Source organism: Neovison vison, chromosome 7 (genome assembly GCF_020171115.1).
Source record: "Neovison vison isolate M4711 chromosome 7, ASM_NN_V1, whole genome shotgun sequence".
Lineage (NCBI taxonomy): Eukaryota > Metazoa > Chordata > Mammalia > Carnivora > Mustelidae > Neogale > Neogale vison.
The window spans coordinates 149,865,860-149,886,268 of record NC_058097.1 but is presented as its reverse complement, the minus strand read 5'-3'; the positions used below and the strand labels follow the sequence as shown (position 1 = coordinate 149,886,268).

The window sequence follows — 20,409 nt, the reverse complement described above, 5'->3', positions numbered from 1 at the left end:
CGGCTGTCTGTCGGCGCAGCTGACCACTCTCAGAGGTTTCGTGCGTTGGAGCAAGTCCTTGGAGGAGCAGCTTGGCGATGGGTTCCAGAAGGGGTCCTCTGAGGGTCGCTTCGGTCTACATGTGCTCAAGCAGTCTTGTTTCTCCTTCGACTCCTCCCCGATTCCCTCCCCACCCCCTCCAAATCCCGATTCCCAGTCTTGCGCGCGCCCGGAGCCCACCCCCTCTTTTGGGCGCGAGGCCCCGCCTCCCGCCCCCTTTCCTCAACCACAAAGTTTATTTGCAACAAAAGGGAGCGCGGAGCGAGCAGCCAAGAGGGAGGGAGCGGGAGCCGGAGCGGGAGCGCGAGGGGAGGCAGGCAGGCCGGCTGGCGGGCACGGAGCCGAGGAACAGAGCACTGGGATCCTGCCCGGACCGGGCCAGGCCGCGATGCTCCGAATCGCACCGGCAGAAGAGGGGGCCGGTCCCGGAGGTCGGCGCTGAGGCGGGAGGGACCGCGCTGGATGGAGCCGATGCCGCCCGCGGCCTCAGAAACTTGAGCGGCGGCAGATAAACCTCTGCTTGAGTCTCTGCGCCCTCTCCCTGCAAACCCCCTCACACTGCTGCTGCAGAACCCAGGCCTTCGGACCCCGGCTGCTGCGCTCCTTTGGGGCGAGGGCGCGGGGGGGGGGTTGGCCGCGGCTCCCCGAGGCCAGCCCCCCCAGAGTGAGTGCTGCCACCATGGCGGACGGGGCGCCCCGGTCCCCGCTCTATCGCAGCGTCTCGTTCAAGCTGCTGGAACGCTGGAGCGGCGGGCCCGGGCCGAGGGAGGAGGCCACGGACACCCCCGGGCTGCGGCGCCGCGCCTCGTGCCGGCCCGCCGCGTCGGTCCCGGGCCAGCCCTCCCGGCGCGTGTCCAAACTGGCGTCGGGGCCCCCGGCCGCCCCCGCGCAGCCGCGCCCGCTCCGCAGTCTCTCGCCGTCTGTGCGCCAGCTCTCCCGGCGCTTCGACGCGCCGCGTCTGGACCACGACCACGCTGGGGCCCGAGACGGGGGCGTCTCCCCCGGGGCGGCGGAAGAAGCGGCGGAGGGCGCGGCGCGCGGGGCCTGGCCCAGCGTCACCGAGATGCGCAAGCTCTTCGGCGGCCCTGGCTCCAGGCGGCCCAGTGCGGACTCCGAGGCCTCGGGGACGCCCAGCCCCGACGGTGCGGTGTGGGAGCCCCCGGCCCGCGAACCCCGGCAACCACCGACGCCACCTCCTCGGACGTGCTTCCCCTTGGCGGGCCTGCGTTCCGCGCGGCCGCTGCCCGGCCCAGGGACCGAGGGGAGGAGGCGGCGGCAGCAGCAGCAACAGGAGCGGGCGCAGCGTCCGGCGGATGGTTTACATTCTTGGCATAGCTTCTCCCAACCGCAGGCCGGGGCCCGGGCCTCCTGCTCCTGCTCCTCCTCCATCGCCTCCTCCTATCCTGTCAGCCGCGGCCGGGCTGCCAGCTCCAGCGAGGAGGAAGAGGAGGTCCCGCCGCCTCCCGGGGCGCAGAGTCCGGCCTACCACGGAGGCCACTCCTCGGGCAGTGACGAGGACCAAGACGGTGAGGGCGGCCACCGCTGGGGTGGGAGGCCGGGACCCAGGCCTGGAAGCTCCCTCTTGGACAAGGACTGTAGGCCGGACAGTTATGGGTTAAACCTGGGCAGCATGGATTCAGCTGGGGGAGCCAGGAGTCCCCAGGCCCCCAAATCTCCAAGAGCTTGTAGTGAGGAAGGAGCCCGAGAGTGGGGTACTGGCTTGCCTCCCTGTGGACCAGGTCCCCAGGAGGGACTCCGGCCGGTGTCTGACACTGTGGGGGGAACCTTCCGCGTGGCCAAAGTGAACTTCCCTGCATACCTAGCCAGCCCAGCAGGGTCCCGTGGTAGCAGCCGTTATTCCAGCACGGAGACCCTCAAGGATGAGGACCCATGGGCTAGTCGGGGTTCTGGGGGCTGGGGCATGTACCGCTCCCCTAGCTTTGGAGCTGGAGAGGGGCTCCTAAGGCCTCAGCCTCGGAGCCGCACCAAGGGACCTGTGGGCACCACCAGGGCATTGAGAGATGGAGGACTGGAGCTGGACAAGAGCCGGCAGCGAAAGTCCCTGTCAAATCCAGATATTGCCTCAGAGACCCTGACGCTGCTCAGTTTCCTTCGCTCAGACCTTTCGGAGCTGAGGGTCCGAAAGCCCAGTGGACGCCCCAATGACCTCGGCAGTGGCCCTTTAGACGGCAGAGACTCACCATCAGCAGGTGGCCCCGGGGCACAGCTTGGACCCACACCTGCCCCAGCCCCAGCATCACCTGGCATCCGCCCCACACTCAAAGACTTGACAGCCACCCTGCGGAGGGCAAAGTCTTTTACCTGCTCTGAGAAGCCTGAGGCCCGCCGCCCATCGCGCACCAGTACCCTGAAGCCCAGCTCCTCTGAGCTCCTGCTGGCAGGCCCAAGTACTGAGGAGGACCCACTGCCCCTGGTGGTCCAGGATCAGTATGTACAAGAGGCCCGTCAGGTTTTTGAGAAGATCCAGCGAATGGGTGCCCAGCAGGATGACGGAAGTGATGTCCCCTCTGGAAGCCCTGACTGGGTAGGAGACATGACCCAGGGGCAGCGGTCCCAGGAGGAGCTTTCTGGTCCCGAGTCTAGTCTGACAGACGAGGGCATTGGGGCGGACCCTGAGCCTCTTGTTTCAGCTTTCTGTAGCCTGGGTACCACAGGGGTGTGGCGACCCCTTTCCTCATCTTCAGCCCAGACCAACCACTATGGCCCTGGGGCTGAAGATGGTCTGGGAGGGTGGGCCCTAGTGTCCCCTGATACCCCTCCCACATCAGGTGCCCTCCGACGGAGACGCAAAGTCCCTCCTTCAGGGCCTGGTGGGACTGACCTGAGCAATGGGGAGGCTGGCGAGGCCTACCGGTCTCTGAGTGACCCAATTCCACAGCGCCACCGGGCTGCCACCTCCGAGGAGCCCTCTGGGTTCTCTGTGGATAGCAACCTTTTGGGTTCGCTAAGCCCCAAGACAGGGCTTCCAGCAGCCCCAGCTGTGGACGAGGGCCTGACCAGTGGCCACAGTGACTGGTCTGTGGGCAGTGAAGAGAGCAAGGGTTATGAGGAGGTAATTCAGAATATTGTTCAGGGGCCTGGTGCCTTGGGGCAAGTGGTGGATGACAGGGTTGCTGGCAAAGGCCCCAAGAAGAAATCTCTGAGTGACCCCAGCCGCCGTGGGGAGCTGGCTGGGCCTGGATTTGAGGGCCCTGGAGGGGAGCCCATCCGAGAAGTTGAGCCCATGCTGCCTCCATCTAGCAGTGAGCCCATTCTTGCAGAGCGGCGGGCAGAACCAGAAGAGCCCAGTCCTACCAGGGGCCGGGCACAGTCTGAGAGGGCCCTACCCAAGACCCCACCTGCCTCCTCCACTGCCCACCGTGACTTCCATCTTGACCCTAAACTGGCTGATGTTCTGTCCCCACGGCTTATCCGGCGGGGTTCCAAGAAGCGCCCAGCCCGGAGCAGTCATCAGGAACTACAGAGAGAGGAAGGCAACGAGAACCAGACTAGCAGCCTGTCTCGGGCCCGGCCATCCTCCAAACACATTCGCCACGCGAGTGTGCCTGCCACCTTCACACCTATCATGGTGCCTGAGCCTCCGACTTCTGCCGGCCCCCCTGTGGCTGTGCCAGAGCCCGTGGGCTTTCCCGCCAGAGCCCACACCGCACTGCAGGCGCCGTCACTCGAGGATGTCACTAAGCAGTATATGCTGACCCTCCACACTGGTGAGGTTCCTGCCCCAGGACCTGTGGATATGCCCTGCTTGACCCCTGCTGCAGTGCTTTCTGCTGAGGCCAAGCCCCCTGAGGCAGCCCGGGCCCCAGATGAACCCGCCCCAGCCAGCAAGTGCTGCAGCAAGCCACAGGTGGTGAGTCCTTTGTGGGGGGCTCTGGAGGGAGAGGCAAAGAAGGCCACGGGAGCTGACTTCCTCAGGAGCCTTTTGAGTGTGCTCATTGGGTCAGTGCCCTGGTCTAAGGACGCTTTCCTGGTCCTAGGAGTACTCAGGTAGTTTTAAGGGTGTTAATGACACAGGGCTCCTGTCTACTCAGGCCCCGAAGTCTTCTGCCAGGGCTGATGAAGAAGGTTCTTGCCTGCTTTGCAGTGTTCTGGGTGATAATTACAAAGGGTTCTAATCTAGTCCTTTAGCTGTTTCTCAGGGACTGCTTTTACAGATTCTATCTGGTTCTTTTTTATAAATACACAAGGACGTGTGAGTCTTTCTTGAGTCATACTTCGCTATCGGCCAGACCCTTTGTAGGATATTAGGGCTTGGAGCCCACAGCTGAGACAGGTTTGTACTTCCTATTGTGGCTCTCCTATGGCAGATTGAAACATGGGATTGTCCCCGAGCCTGGGAGAATTGGAGAGAGGGACAGCTGTTACTTTACGGAGGAGCAGAAAAGACTCCACAAAGGACTCTGGTGGCCCCGGCCTTTCTCTGTGCCTCGACTTCTGCATCTGGGAAAGAAGAGGCCTGTGGGCAGGGTCCCTATGCCTCCATCCAGCTGTTGCTGCCCAGATTAGGGAATTCACAGGTTGGACTTGAGGCGTCCTTGGTGCCTGAGGTCTGCCGGCACCTCTTCTGATTAGAGCAGGGACTTGCAGGGGAGAGCAGGGACCGAGAAGAGGCTGCCCGAGCCTAGCGGACAGAGGCCTGGAGAGAGTTGGGGAGGGTCTCCTGCTCCCACAGGAGGGTTGACTCTGCACTGGCCCCCCCATCCTGCCAACTTTGGTCTCTCCCTGCCCACCACCCCCTTCCTAGTGATTCTGAAATGTTTCCCCCTTCCTCGGCCAGATGGGGACTCCATCTTTCTGAGGCCCCCACTTCTGCCTTCAGATGTCCCTGGAGTGTTGTCTGTGGGTTCAGATAGGTTCTGGGCTCCGTGATGGCCCAGCACCTGTCCTGGAAGCTCGGTTCTAGGTTTTGGGTTCTGGGTCTAGTGTGGGGATGGTTCAGGTTATTTCATCCACGGCCTGCATGTCCACTGTTTTCCCTGCCCGTGCGAAGGGCCTGGAAACCCTAAAGCCTGGACTGATTTGGTCACTCCCAGTTCCCAGCACTCTCACAGCCCCTCTGAACTCTTTCTTTGTGTCTCTTTCTTTTTCTCTGTTTCCCCCTCGTCCTGGCTCTGGTGTCTCTCACGGAGGCCACAGAGAGAGCCAGCAGGCAGGGAGTGGGGAAAGGGGAAATTTTGGACCAGTCCTTCCTCGAGAGAGCCTCGTGGGACAGCGGCGATGCCCTGAACTCCAGTGCCTGTTGTCAGTGGAACATGGGTGGGGGAGGGCAGAAGAAAGGGCAGCTCCTGCCAGGGCCCCTTCCCCAGCTGTCTCTCCCATAGCATTATCTCCTCAGGGGGCCTTGAAGGCTAAATTAGGGAAGAAGGCAGGAATGAATCAGGGACTCAGGGAAACTATGGGAAGGGGTTGCTCCTAAGAAGAAGCATTGAGACCCAGAGAGGAGATGGGAGTTTTTGCAGAACTGGCTTTTGGTCTGCCTCCCTTCATGTCGTCCACCTGTCCCCCAACTTTAGGGAGAAGCTTAGCCCCGTCCACCCCCGGAGGGCTATGAGGTGGGGCATATGGGCCCCATAATACCAGCTTTTCCCTGTCCTCAACAGAGCTGCTCTCCAGCCTCCAAACCTTAGCCCCCTCTAGTTCTCCCATCTTTCTAGGCCTAGCTTGATGTTCCCTCTTGCCTCGGAGAGGAGAGAACTAGTAAGTCTATATTTGGAAGAGCAGGGTTTGAGCCAGGGCTCCAGATCTCTGTGTGGCCTAGGATCTATCACATCCCTGCTCCATTCCTCACTTTCCCCTTCTGTGAAATGGGGATAATGATTTCTGCCTGGCAGGCTCTTGTCAGGTGAGTGGGTGGTGTGACCACTCCCTCCCTAGGAACTGGAGAGAGGGGGTGGAAAAACAGGCTCCACTGCCCCCGCTGCTTCTCAGTGACCAGTTGTGGCCTCTCCTCCCTGCCCCCTCCTGGTTTCTGAGCACTAGGCTGGGCACTCTGAGCCTCTGTATTACCAGGTGGACTTGAACTGGCTCAAAAGAGAATCACTATCCCCTAATTCCCCAAACCCCTCATAAAACTGGAAGTTCTCCTGTCTGCTAGCCCAAATCCCTTCTGCTGCCCCCTTCCTTCTGCCTCCAGGAAGATGGGGAGCAGCTCTTCACCCCCTCCGTATGGCCTCCATGGAAGAGACAATGTTCCCTTGTTTCGGGCCTGGGGCTCCAGTCACGCTCCCTGGGCTGTGGGTGGAGATGGTGTGGTGTGAGCTCCAGAATAAGAAGGGAAGAGAAGAGGCTTTCACACTTTGCTGATGAAGCAGAAACCAGGCTGAACCCAGCCAGGGGCAAACAAGAGAGGCCCAGGAGTGGGGGAGGGCAGGGGTGGCCTCTGACCCAACCCTAGGCCCTGGGGAGTCCCTCAAACTCAGGTCTCTCCCAACCCAGAATCTGCATTTGCCCTCTTCATGGCATGTCCTCATTGTGAGCGGGTGGCCTGGGCACCCAGGCCTGGCTCAACCTCTGACTCCCTCTGAGACCCGGGCAGAGTCACCTTGGGCTTCGATTTTCCCATCTGCACAGTGGGATGTTAGACAGCCTGCTCTTTGAAGCTCTGAGAGAGAACAGCTGGCAGAATGGTCAAGGGAAACAGGAAGCGTTGGAGTGTTGTTGGAAGAGAAAGGCAACTCTGTGCAACAGCTGTGAGAACCTAGGAGCCCAGGGAATGAGGACTAACTCATGGTCATTTTATTCTCTGAACACCTGCTCGCGTTTCTGCTGGGACCAAGCAGAGCTGTTGGAGCCTCCATGCCCTGCTCCTGCCACACACCTTGTCATTGCCACTTAGAACCACAGTAGCCTGCGTGATAGACTCTTCCTTCCAGGGCTTCCCCTACCCTGGCCCTAGAGTACAGAGTCTTACAGCCTAGTCTTCTGCCCCCAGGTGCTGATAACCCCTTGACAGATGTAGCCCGGAACAGGAAATGGCCTGTGTCTCAGAATCACAGATGGACTGACTCTCAGAATTTTAGCATACTGCAATAGCAGTAACAGTGGCTAACATTTATTAAGTACTTACCGTATGCCAGATACTCTGAATGTTTCATTCTTCAAATGTCTAGAGCTTTGAGAACCTTCCAGTGCCGGATTCTTAGAATTTTCCCGCTGAGTCCTAGAATGTCAGTATCTTAGACGTGAAGGAACCCAGGTGATCCCTGTTTCTTGATGGGATTGGCCTGCCATCTAAGTAATGGGGACAGGGTCGGGAAGAGTCGGGGGGTGTCCTTTGCATACCCCTAATGGCCTGAACACCTTCCTGGTGGTTATTTAATTCACTGGGATCTGGGGGTGTGTTGGAAAGGACTTTAAGACTCAGAAAGGAGGATGCTGGGTCTAAGGTCACACAATAAAGCAAGTCATGCCAGGTCCAAGCACCAACCCCCTGTCCTGGCAGATACGCCTTCCACCCCCAGCTTGCCTAGCCAGATCCCTGCCTTGCTGAGGAAGGCCTGGGTTGCAACTCTTCATCACCTTTCTTCTCTCTGTGTCCCCTTAGCAGGGAACCCATGGGGGTGGGGTTTCTCTCCTCTCCCTCCTTGGCTCTTTGCTGTGATTTTTCCATGGAAACTGGTTCTGGGAGGGGAGACAGTCAGGACATTTGGAGTTCTGAGCTGTACCAAATATCTATAATTAAAAATCTTGTCACCCAGTAGGAGGGTGGGATGGGGAGGACAGGCAGAGGGCTGTCCCTTTTATTCCCTGCTCCCCTACTCCTTCCTAAGGGGCCCCAGACTATTGGAGGGCGTACAGTCCAGAAATGGGTTGCCCGCCCCCACAAACATGGAAGACTTGGGGGATGGGCCAGAGTTGAGTCTGACATTTATCCCCCACATTTCTGAAACCAGCTGGGTTTTGGGATGATCTGGGCTGTTGCTAATCCTGTCCCCAGCACCCTCCCAGTGTAGGGACTTGCCCCTCCTGCTTCCTGCCCCTTGCCCCCTCCCCACATCTGTGATCTCAGGCTTCATATGGTGCCTAGCAGCAGATGGAGGCACCCCCAGGCCTGGGGAACCAGACACTCGGAGAGTGTAGAATCTAGAAGCAGCCAGAAGGGACTCTAGAATGGTGAGGAATTGACCTAAGGGCTGGCAGGGGAGACTTCCTGGAGGAGGCTATGCCTGGAGCCTGGCCTTGAAAAAACTAGGAGAGTTTTCAACGCCAGGTGGGTGACCCTTGATAGAGCAATGTATTCATCCATTTAACAGATACTGGGTTCCCAGATAGTGCCAGGCACTCTCCCAGGTCCTGGGGATACAGTAACCAGCAAAACAAAGGCCTGGCCTCTTGGAGCTTCCAGGCTAATGAGGAAGCCTGTGTGTCAATGGATACATTATGTGTCGGAGTGATGGGGTTAGGGAGAAAGAAAGCAGGTTAAGGGAGTAGAGACTGACAGGGAGGGAGTATTAGCTTAGATCAAGAGGTCTGGGAAAGCCTGTCTCAAAAAGTGAGATCTGAGCAGAGGCCTGGAAAAAGTGAGAGAGCAAGCAAGGTAGCTGTTTCTGAGAAAGAACATTCTGGGCAGGGAACAGCAAGTGCAAAAGTCCTGAGGTAGAAGTGTTGGAGAAATTACCCCCAGGACTGTGTGATTGGAGCAAAGCAGAAATGAGGTCAGAGAGGTAAAGGGAGGGTGGGAGTAGATCAGGCTGGAGGTAGATGTCATAGGCCAATAAGAGGACTCCAGCATTACTGGAAGTGAGATGGGGTAGGCACTTCGGGAAGGTTCTGAGCAGAGCAGTGACCTGATCTGAGTTAGGCTTTCATAGGTCTGCTCTGGCTGCAGGCGCCTAGGGTGGAAGCAGGGAGGCTGGTAAGGAGGTCACTGGATAATCTGGGTTAAGAGTTGCTGGTGGCTTCTGCTAGAGCGAGGTCGGGGAGTAGTGGGTTTCTGCTGCAGCCCATAGCATTTTGTGAGGGCCTGGACCCCAGCATTCAAGGTGAACACAGAGCTACTGAGGCTCTCATAGCTGGGCAGTATGCGAGGGGTTGATTAGGGTGGGGAGGGGGGAGTTGATCAAGCCCTCAGAGTATCATGGGGTTGTAGACTACACTGACTGCCCCCTGCAGAACCACACTGGCTGGGCTCCAAGAGCAGGAGGGTGGAACCACCATAGGGCCCTCGTGAGGATAGCAACAGTGCCATGTCCTACTGGTGTCTCTTCTAGAGCCACAATGACGCCCATCAGCTCCAACTTGCGTATCTCCTGGGACAGGGAGCTCCCGCCACCCTAAGGTAACTCTGTCCCTCCCGTCTGGTCCCCTAGGCATGTGGGCATTGCCCTGGACCCAGTATATGGATGAAGAAGCAGGTCCAGAGTAGACAGAGGTTTGCCTAATTCCCTATGGCTCAAGTATGGGATTTCGCCCCAGGTATCCTGACACCCAGGCCATACATTGGCCCCACAGAGTTCCCATTGAGCAGAGTTGGCTAGAATGGCGGAGTAGGGTGGGGGAAGGGGGAGCCCATGTTTCCCAGAAAGGCTTGAAGCCCTGCCGTGCTTGTTGGGAAATGTGCCCAGGCAGCCTGGCGCCTCGCTGGCAGGCCCTAAAACAGGGGCTTTGGGTCCCCTGGGAAGCAGGAGCCTATTGGAGCCAATGCCCCCGCCTTGGGAGTTGAGCCTCTCCTCCCACTTCCAGCCCAAGCCTCTGGGGCATTCCAGGGGTGGACCCAGGCAGAGGACAGCTGCCAGGCTGCCAGGCCCTGGGCAGTGAGTGAGCTCCAGCTGATGACATGCAGGGGCCTGGGGCCCCAGCCAGGATATCTGAGCTCCCAGCGGGGTGTCCACAACCAACCCCTCCAGTAGCCAGGGTCACCAGGGATGACTTGGTGGAGCACATGGAGGTCTGCACTAGGGGTCAGGAGACGGGGTCCAGCCTTACCCTCTCCAGTTTCCTGGCGTGTGGCTTTAAGTAAGTCGCTTCCCCTCAGAGCCACAAATTCCTCCATGCTCTTGGACCCCAGGATGGAAACTCTCCGCCTATCCCAGGGCTGGTGGGAGAGGCACTAGCTTCCCTGAGCAGGTCCCAATTTGTAGACTGAAGAACTGGAATTAAGCAGCTGAGGAGACTGAGGCTGAGTGGGGCTGGGCCTCACTAGGTTTGGCCCCTGAGGCCTTGCCCTTTGCACTGGCGGCTGCTCTGGGCTCCACCACACACACATGTGAGGCCTCTCCCTATACGGGTGGCAGGCTGTGGGGCTCAGGCTGGGGCCTAGCTGGGATTTTTTAAACTCTGTCCTGGGCCTGGGGCTGTCACGTGGCTCTGAGACACTCCGGAAGAGGCCGGGAGAGACTGAGGGAGAGGCTAGTCAGCACCTGAGGTCAGAGTGACTGTAGTGGATTCCAGTCCGGGATGGCGAATGGGTGGTGTATTGGCTTCCCGTTGCTGCTGTGACAAATTACTACACATTTAGGACTTAAAACAATACAAATACTGTCTTACGGTTCTGGAGGTCAGAAGAAAAGGGTTTCAATGTGCTAAGAGTTAAGGTGTTAGTAGGGCTGGGTTTTTTCTGGAAACTTTAGGGGAAAACCTGTTTCCTTGCCTTGGGCAGCTTATGGTGTCTGCGGGCACTTCTTGCGTTGTGACCCCTTCCTCTGTCTTCAAAGCCAGCAGCATGGCACCTGCAAATCTTTCTCTCACCCTGTACGTCCTGCCTCCCTCTTGTCCGGCCCCAGTGATCACTTTAGACCCACACGGATCATCCAGGATAATTTCTTCCTCTCCAGATCCGTACTCTGCAAAGTCCCTTTTGCCACGTAAGGTAACATATTCACGGTTCCAGGGATTAGGACGTGGACATCCTTGGGAGCTATTATTCTGCCTACCACAGGTCAGAGAGGGGCCAGGCTGTCAGCCCCTGAGATCCAGAGTTCCCGGGAGGTGCTGGGCACGACGCGGAGCCTACGAGCACAGGCCTACTGCATCTGTCCCACACTAGTTTCTTCCCAGGGTCATTTGTCATCTGTCATTCGTTCATTCTGCGGTCAGTTGTTGAGTCCCTTAGGGGGCAGTGGGGACACACAGGGAAAGCTTGGACACCATCCCTGCCTGACAATGCTTTTCAACAAGGGTCCTTGTCCCCTGAGGTGGGTGGGATCCACCGGGTGACTGAGCCCTGGCCTGATGAGAAAGGGACAAAAGTGTCCGTAGGTCTTACGGGTGGGCTTGTCTTTTAGGGGCAGCTAGCCCTGAGCTTGCTGACCAAAAACTGGGATGAAGCAGCTTCCAGGAGGCGCCGTTGGCAGGGCCGTTCAGAGCCAGGGCAAAGAGGGAAGGTGAGGGTCTAGGAAGGGAGTGGGAATCCCATCTCCATGGAGCTGCCCTAGGTGGAGCTCGGGCAGATGGGGAGGAGCTGCACACTGGGGATTGGTGACACTGGTGCCGTGGGACCAGAGGACCTGTCAGGCCACTTCAGGCCTGAGAGACCAAAGCACTTCCCAGGAGGGGGCATGTGGAGGGCAGGAGCGTGACCCAGATCCTTTCTTCCCCGAGGCTGCTTTGGGACCAGGGCAAGCAGGGTAAGCATATAGAGACTCCTCAGCACTGTCGCCTCCATCTACAGGGATTATTGTTCAGATTAACTGGAATCCTGCTAAGAGGGCTTGGCACATAGTGAGTGCTCAAGGAGCGTTAGCTCTTCCCTTCACTACTGAGAGGCAAGGCGCTAGGATTCTAAGATTCTAATAGACACTGACTCCAGCATGCTCAGGTTCCCAGCATCCCTCTCCAACTTAAAGCAGAGGACAGAGCTCTGGGCAGGCGGGCAGGTGGGGTACTGACTAGGTAGGTTTGGTGGCCCAGCAGCCCCGGCTTTTGGAGATGGGAGGTGGGCAGAGGAGAAGGTTGGGTATTTGGGTAGAATCAAGTACCCAGTGTCCTTGCTCTTCTCTCCAGCTTTCCCTCTGGCTTTGTTGCCACCAGCCCCAACCTGGGAGGCTAAGCAGAGCCAGAGCCCTCTCTGGTCAAAGCCCTAGACCCACTGGAACCAGCCTCTGAAGCAGGGCTCAGTGGCTTCTCCTAGCCAGGGAGTCTGAGGGTCCATCCATGTGCCTGGTGGGCTTCAGAACAATGAAGGTTAACATCTCAGAGTAGACTCTGGCTCCCTCACTGTGTGAAAACTCACAAGTCATTTCATCTTAGCACAGAACCTCAGTGTCCTACCCTGTCAGCCCAGGACCCCGGGTTTAGAAGCTCTCAGAACAGTGACTACTTTAAGAGCCTGTGCTTTCGAGATTGCTAGTTCAGAGTGTAGAATCTGGAATTTTGCGCTTTCAGGATGGAGGATTCGTTTTTTTCCAGGAGTCCATACCTCTTAGCTTGATTTTGTTCATGCATTTGAGATGTTCTGAGATTCTGGGGCCAAGGAGAGGGGGTGCAGGTCCTGGGCCAGTGGGGTTGTGGGGGGGCAGGCAGACTGTGTTGGAGGGAGCCAGGCTGAGGGAGCCAGCGCCAGGTTGGTGTCTGTTTCCTGTTTATTGGTTCCCAGGGGGTGAGCAGGCCCTGCCCCAGAGCAGCAAGGAGCTGGAGGGAGGGAGGCGGGGTGTCCTGGCTGCCAGCCAGCCAGCCAGCCCCACAGTTCAGCCTCCTGGGACTGCTGAGACCCCTCCCCCTGAGCCCCCTTAGACAAACATCCAGTCCTTTCCCAGGACAGGGCACTGGAGGTCAAGGAGCAGATGTGGAAGGGAAGGGCTGGAAGGACAGGAAGGGACCCTTCCCCCAAAAAAATCCTACTGACTCCATCTTTCTTGGCTGCCTGTGTCACTGAAGTCTCACTTCTGGTTTCTCACTGTCCCCTTCTGCCTTCTGTCTCCCTGGAAGGGGCGGGGTGTGGTGTGGGGGTAAGATCGCCAACTTCGTGGGAGGCCAGGAGGCAGGAGGAGGAAGAAGAGGGATAGGGCCCTCGGTCCCAAGAAGTGCACCTGGAAAGATCTTTAGAAACCAGCTGTGTCAGGATGCCTGGGTGGCTCAGGCGATTAAGTGTCTGCCTTTGGCTCAGGTCATGATCCCGGGGTCCTGGGGTCCGGTTGCACATCTCACACATTGAGCTCCTTACTCAGCAGGGAGCCTGCTTCTCCCTCTGCCTGCTGTTCCTGCTGCTTGTGCTGTCCCTGTCTCTCATCCCAAAGAAAGAAAGAAGGAAGGAAGGAAGGAAAACCTTAAAGAAAGAAAGAGAGAGAAACCAGCTGTCAGCTATGTCTTCTAACTATCCCTCAACCCAGCATTATTCAGAGGGTAAACTGATGGCCAGCAAGGGCAGGGGTCTTCCCCAAGGCCGAGACATAGTGGACCAGGCACCTCACTGCTGTTCCAGCCTCACCCTTGGACTGCTGCATGTAAGGGGCCACTCGGAATTCTCGAGACAGGGGATGGCATGGGTCACTTGGCATTTTAGGGAGTCAGGCTGAACCAGGCAAGAAAAAGAAGCCTCGATATGTGTCTGCAGAGAGGTCCCCGTTTGACCGGAGCACCCAGGGAGAGGTTGTGTGAGCGGGTGCCAGGCTGAAGGCTGGAAGTGCCAAGTTAAATGGGCCGGGCTTTGTCCTGTGGGCAGTGGGGAGCCATGGAAGGTTAGGAGCCAAGGAGGAGCATTGCCAGATGGACACATTCAAAAACATCCTCTGGTTGTGGACTGGAGAAAGCAAGAGATGAGAAGCCTGAGCTAAGGGGTACAGGTGATGCAGGGATGGAGAAAAAAGGACTTACTAGGGAGATCATTTGGAGGTAAAACCTGACAACTTAAATTTAGGCTCAGGGGCCCTACCAGAAAGCAGCATAAGGGGGGCGGGGCTGCCTCCCTTGTTGCAGTTCGAGAATAGGGCAGTGGGACAGAATGCTCCGTCATCTGAGTCATCCCCCTGCCTCAGAGCTGAATGTTCCTCTGCATTTCTAGAAGGGGAAGGGAGCTCTGAACCAGCTCAGGTCCATGTCTCTGTGCCTCATTTGCTTCCTGTCTAACTTCAGTACCTCCTGTTCCAGCAGAAGTGCCTGCTTCTCAGTGGGGTCACCAGAGAAGAGCAGAGCTCCAGGCTACACCCCCAGTCCTGCTACCTCTGGGACTGACCTGGGTGGGGAGCTTGGGTGGGGGGTGGGCAGGAGCAGGCCTGTGCTACTTTGCTAGCTGTGACCCAAGACCAGTCACTCAGTCTCAGTCTCCCTTCTGTGAAGTGCGAGTCCCAGATGTGGCAGAGTCCAGGAAAGCTCTGGATTGTGCAGGCTCTTAGGAGCTGGGGGTGGAGTTACTGGTGAGTAGACAGGAAGGCCACCTTGCTAGCAGTGCTCACGTGGGTCCTATAGTCAGAGACAAAGTATCCGTATGATATTTGTACCACCAACCCCAAGACCAGTGCTGTTCTCTTGCCCTGCAGTCCTGGAAGCCTTCCTGGAGGAGAGTGGGCTGTAGAGAGAGGAGTAACTCAGATTTGGGGCCTGATCGGAGGCCGTTTCCTCATCAGATGCCTAAGTAATCTTCTAGCTCCTCGCTGCACCCTGGTCCTCCTCTCCCTTCCTCCTGGACCAGAGCTTTCAGGCTTCTCCCCAAGGCCAGCGGGGGCGGTGCCTGGGGCGGGTGAGGAATTTCCGAGGGAACAGCTAAATTCAGCCCTGGCTAAAAATAGTCCTCGGCCTGGCCCCAAGGCTAGAGGGGGAAGAGGAGGAGGTTGGCCGGGCAGGCCCTTATCCTGCCTGCCCCACCCCTTCACCTGGACCCAGGGCCTGGGCTGCAAGCTGCCTCCTCCCTCCTCACTCACACCAGGCCTTTCCCTCACTGGGGCTTCGTGCTTTCTTCTCTCCTCCCTCCTCTGTTCCTCTCCCTGCCCTCCTCCCCCAGCCTCGCCCCTACTGGCTGTCTCTTGTCCCTGTATCTCCCCGCCTCTCACAGAGCCAGACAGAGGCTGGAGGCCAGGACCAGGACTTCAGAAGAGGGCCCTGTGTAGGGAGGTGCCCCCTTGGGTATCCTAGCCTGCGTGTCAGGTATCACCTCCCCTCCACCAGCAGCTGATTGCAACCCCTCTCTTCTGGGGCAGGAGTATAGTGGACGACAGACCTCAAAGGTTCGGAGGTGTGGAGATGTGGGTGGGGCCCCCGGTTCACTCCGTGGCCTGGTACATGGTTCTGGTCAGGCGGCCCCACCCTTGCCAAACCCTGCTGTTCCTGGCACACAGGGCATCAAAACACATGTATTCAACAAATAATGTGGAGGGAGTGGGGAAGGCAGGAGGAGGAGAGCTGGGGCCGGCCCTTGGGGGAATTCCCAGGCTGCTCAGAGCTCTTCCCACCACCCATGTCCAGCCCTGTATGGGCTCTGCCCTGGAGATGGCAGGCCTGAGCACCCAGGCAGGTGAGAGCTGGCAGATGGGCAAAGGGTACTGTCCCAAGCCAGTACCAAGTAGGGGTGGAGGTGAGGTGGGAACTGGACGCTGAAGCCCAGGGAAGGTGAGATTCCTAGCTCAGATCGCAGAGCTCAGGAGAGAGCTGGTGGGATTAGAACCCAGGCTGGCCTCACTCCAAGGCTGCTGGTCTAACGTGGCAGAGAGATTCAGAAGGAAGTGGACCAAAGTCTAGGGAGATCTGGCCCATAGTACTTGATTGAATATGGTGCAACTTGGGTGGGGGCAGGTCACAAGTAGTGGCAGCAAAGCGTGTCGAGCTCTCCCCATGTGCCGGGCGCTGGTCTGAGCGCTTCCATGCATCCACTCATTTAATCTCAACAGCCGCCCGTGGGAGATACTGTCATCCCTGTTTCTAGATGAGGAGACTTGGACAAAGCATGATAAAGTAGTTCGCCAGGGTTAGGGAAGCTAACTGAGCGGGAGATTGGAGTCTGGTTCCAGGATCTCTGAACGTCCCGGAGGCTCCTGGCTTTCAGACCGCCTGGGTGGGGGCGGTGCCATCACCAAGGTGGGTATGAGGGAGGAGAGTGGATTCCGCTTTGGACGCGGGAAACCCACTCTTTTTGCAGTCCGCAGTCCTAGCCCCAAGGAGGAGCATAGAGTGGAGGCTCGGTAAATACTAGCTAAATGGCTCCTTGGATATAAGGGGCCCTTGGGCTGCAAGAGGAGGTGATGGACAGGCAGAGGGAGTGAGCGTCTCCCCCGACCATTGGCCCAGGGACCTTTCTCTTGATGCTAGAGTGCAGCTGAGGTGGGTGTCAGGCTCCTTGCTTGTGGAGAAAGCTTTGGGTTGGAAAGGTGCTGAGATGAACCACAAGCGAGGGAAGGAGGGGTGGGTAGGGGCAGGCCAGACGGTGCTGGCGCGGTCCTGCCGGCAGTATCTGGAAAGCAGATCTCTTGGGCCATGGCCGGCGTGACTCAAATAGAGACAAAAAAACCTTCCATATTTGGACAAAGAGCCCAGAGAGGCCGCCTCCCCCCACCCCCGGTCTCCCTCTGGGCCCCTAGCCCTGAGCCCTATCCCACTGAGTTTAACTCTTGGGCCTCAGGCAGCACTGTGGCCTCCTCCCCTCAGTCATCAGGCCACCTTCCATGTGGCCAAGCCTGGGCCATGGGTGCTGGAGAAGAAACAGCCAGCTCTGGGCCCTGAGCCTGGGGTAGAAATGCGGAGAGGAGTCCTGGCAGAGCACTCAGGTCGGAAGTTCTTATATACCTACACAGACAATGCACGTGCCATGGGGTTAGTTGACTATGGTATGAACCCAGCATGGCAAAGCCTGAGGTCCGCAACATGCAGGCAGATACACACGCACACACACACACATACACACTCATACACTTTTCAATCCCCAGTCGACTTCCGTATTCACAAAGACGTCTATGCAGATATCAGAAGTGAGGGCCCAGCCTGGGAACCTCTCACACCTTTCCCAGAACAAGTGTTGATGACTGCAGACTTGGAGTAGATAGGGACAGCCAGAGGTCAACTTAACAAGCAGTGTAAACAGTCATCATCCATCTGGGGACATGCAGACAGAGTCGTCTGTCCCTGCACTGAAACCCTGAGTACCCAGCATGTGGGGCTAGGTTGTGCGGTGGGTGCCGGAACCAGGTGTCCGGGAGGGGGCCTCAGCCCATGTTCTGCCTGGAGCAGGACCTCATTCCCAGGGGGAGAACCCAGATGCTCGCTGTCACTGGCGGGGTATCTGAGCTGACTCCACAGCTGCTCCGAGCTTTTCTAATGAGCCCTGGGTAATTAACTCTGGAATCAGCCTGGGTAATGGGTTTGGAGAGCCCAGGGTAACCTTTAAAATTCAGCTCCACTGTCGCCCACTGGTACCTATATTTGTAGGGTTAGCATGTGGGCTACAGGACAGACAGACAGAGGTTCCTGCCCCAAGAAGAGGTGGGAGCCCCATCTGAGAACTGAGGATCCGAAGGAGGCCAAAGTGGCTGAGGACGAGGGAGGCTAATGTGGCTGGAACCTTGAAGAACCAGCAGGACTTACTGGTGAAAATGGGGCCAGGCCTTTCTGTCAGAGAGAACCAGTAAGGCAGAAGCCTGTGATGGAAAAGCCCTGGTGTGTCTGGGGTGCCATGAAAGCCCACTGGTTCTGGAGAAAGTCAGGTGGGTTCTGGGGAGTCTGAAAGGCCAGCCCTGAAAGTCTGGAGTTCACCCTGGGGCAGGAATTTCCAAACTCTTACAGATAGCTTGGTGGCGCCTGGGTGGCTCAGTAGGTTAAGCATTGGCCTGCAGCTCAGTTCATGATCCAAGGGTCCTGGTATCGAGCCCGAGTCAGGCTCCCTGCTCTGCCGGGAGCCTGCTTCTTCCTCTGCCCCTCCCTCTGCTCGTGCTCTCTCTCTGACAAATAAATAAATAAAATCTTTTTTTAAAATAGTGGAACCCTACCTTCTAGAGGAATCTTGACACTGAACTATAAAACAGGTCAGCTTGGAACCTTGTTGATATAAGTGGAGGTGGGGGCCTATCTGCCCTCTTGATCTTGTCTCCCCCGTGTGCTTCCATGGAGCCCCCTGGGACTCAGGCAGAGAATCCCTGTTTGGGGCAGAAGGGCCCTGGTGGGGGCAGGGAGGTGGGTTGAGAGCTGGACAAGCGTCTCCCTTCAGCTTCTCTGCAGGCTCAGAAGTTCCACCCAGCCAGATTCCCTGGGCAGGGACAAACCCTGATGGGGCCATGTCTCCAGAAGGAGCCAGGATGATGGAGCACCCTACCTTGGGACTCCAATGAGCAGGCGATGTCCCCTACCAGGGGTCTGCAGAGCTGGGCTGGGCCCTGCTTGATTAGGAAAACGACCTTTCAGAGTGGTGGGGAGGCCCTGATTGCTGACTGCTGTTTCCGGGAAGGCACAGGCCCTTTGAGGAGGCAGGGGGATAGCAGCTAGCCGTGCCCCCAGCATAGGCATGCTGCCTGGCCCAGCTCCATCCCTGGCTGAGGACAGGGGGAGGAAGCTGGCTCAACTGAGATGAATCAGGAAGGCTCCCCCAGAGCTCAGAGTCACTGGAAGTATGAACAGCTATTGTCAAGAGAAGGCCCGAGCTAGGCACCTGGCAAGTCCGAGACCCTTTGCAACCCAGACTTTGCCCACCTCGGGCACCAGCCTACCTGGCCTGCCACCTAGCTTAGGCTCCCACTTCCTTGGCCATCAAAAACATGGGTGGAGGCAGAAATGCCCGATACAAAGACGGGGGTGGACACACCTTGCAGAGACCAGCATCTGCTGAGGCCTGGTATATAGGAGTGTGATGGGCTGGAGGAATCACTGTGGCGGGAGCATCATGCAGCCAGATGGGACATGTGTGGGGAGATGGGGAAATTTGACCTGATGCTGGTGTGTCAGCAAGAGCCGGGGCACCCAGAGTGTCGGGGGCAGCCTGAGCGCTCACCTCTGATCCTACGTCCAGCTGTGTTGGTGTAATGGCTAGAATAGATTGGAGCCAGATGGCTCAGGTTCAACTCCTGCTCTTCCTCTTAGCTGTGTGACCTGGAGCAAATATTTAATCCCTCCGTGGCTCAGTTCATGCACCTGTAAAATGGGGATGATGGTGATGGCAATGACAGCAGCTATTATAGGGTTTCCTTAAAAATTAAAGGTGATAATGCCTGCGGTGGTTGGGCTAGAACACTGACCACAGGGGACCAGTGGGAAATCGTAAAGTTGGAAGAGGAGGGTAATGACCTGGCCTGGCTGAGGAGGGGTCCCAGGGATGAGAAGAAGTGTATGGGGTCACCAGGAACAGCTTAGAGTCATCTCTGAGGTAGAAGGATAGGCTGAGTTCTCCAAGGGAGGCTCAAACATTCCCCCCCCCGCCCCGGCAGCTGTCATAGGATGAGAGCTTTGCCATAGGAAGGGGCTTTGGAGAGGTGGGGTGGGATTCCGAGGGCTTGGGGACCTACTGAATTCTCACGGGCAGAGATTCCCAGCCTGCTATGACTTTGCCCATGACTGACCTCACTTTACAGTCAGTATCTGTGGCCCAGAGACAGGCAGGATTGCCAGGGTTGCCTAGCAAGTTCCAGCCCCGCGTCCTTCATCCAGGCTGGGGACTCATCTCTAAGCTTTGGCTCTGAGGTCAAAGCCCAGCTCTGAGGTTGCCTGACTTGAGGAGGCGTGGCAGCTATGAAGGAGGAATTTGACAGTTCTCTGCAGAAGGGGTTAGGAACTTCCTCTCTGGCTGCAGGGCAGGGAGGCAGGGAAAGTGTCCTGGAAGAGAGCACAGATGACACTGGCATTGCGCAAGAGAAGACCGAGTGGGAAGCTGAAGGGAGAAAGCAAAGACAAAGGCTCCAAACTCAGGGTCCCAGAACAAACCCTCCTTCTTCCAGTGAAATCTGGTTTTCATTCACCAGGAGCCCCTTTGGGACTTGGTCCTGTGCATAGGCTGGGAACACAGGGCAGTGCCCAGGGGTGATCGGGGGCCTAGGTGGAGATGCTTGGAGGTGGGGGGGGAGCACAGAAAGTCAGTGTGCATAAGGGACAGTTCCTGGGGAAGAGACTGAAGCTAAGCTTTTGATGGGTGAGAGGGGAGATAAAGAGGGTCGCAAAGGCTGAAATGGAAATTCAATGTATGTATTAAGATTTTGAATATGTGACATACTCATGTGGTTACGAAAAATAAAAAGGGGGGCGGTGCACCTGGGTGGTTCAGTCGATTGAACATCTGACTCTTGGTTTCAGCTCAGGTCATGATCTCAGGGTCGGGGGATCGAACCCAGAGTCGGGCTCCACACTCAGTGGGGAGTCTGCTTGCGATTCTCTCCCCCTCCCCTCCCCCGGCTCTCATGTGCACACTCTTTCTAAAACAAATGGATAAGATCTTAAAAAAAAAAAAAAAAAAAAACACACAAAAAAAAATCAAAAAGGGTAAAAGCCTTCCCACCAGCTACCTAGTACCCA

At 57.5% G+C, this 20,409-nt stretch overlaps 1 protein-coding gene across 1 annotated transcript in view; it reads left to right on the top strand.

Annotated features, from left to right (window-relative positions):
- The first annotated feature begins 373 nt into the window (after positions 1-373).
- The window catches only part of ARHGEF17 (Rho guanine nucleotide exchange factor 17), a 54,030-nt gene continuing 33,994 nt past the window's right edge, over positions 374-20,409 (top strand). The window contains exon 1 of the mRNA XM_044258581.1: positions 374-3,910. Within this exon, the coding sequence (XP_044114516.1) occupies positions 719-3,910 (3,192 nt within the window). The 5' untranslated portion in view covers positions 374-718. The remainder of the gene's footprint in view (positions 3,911-20,409) is intronic.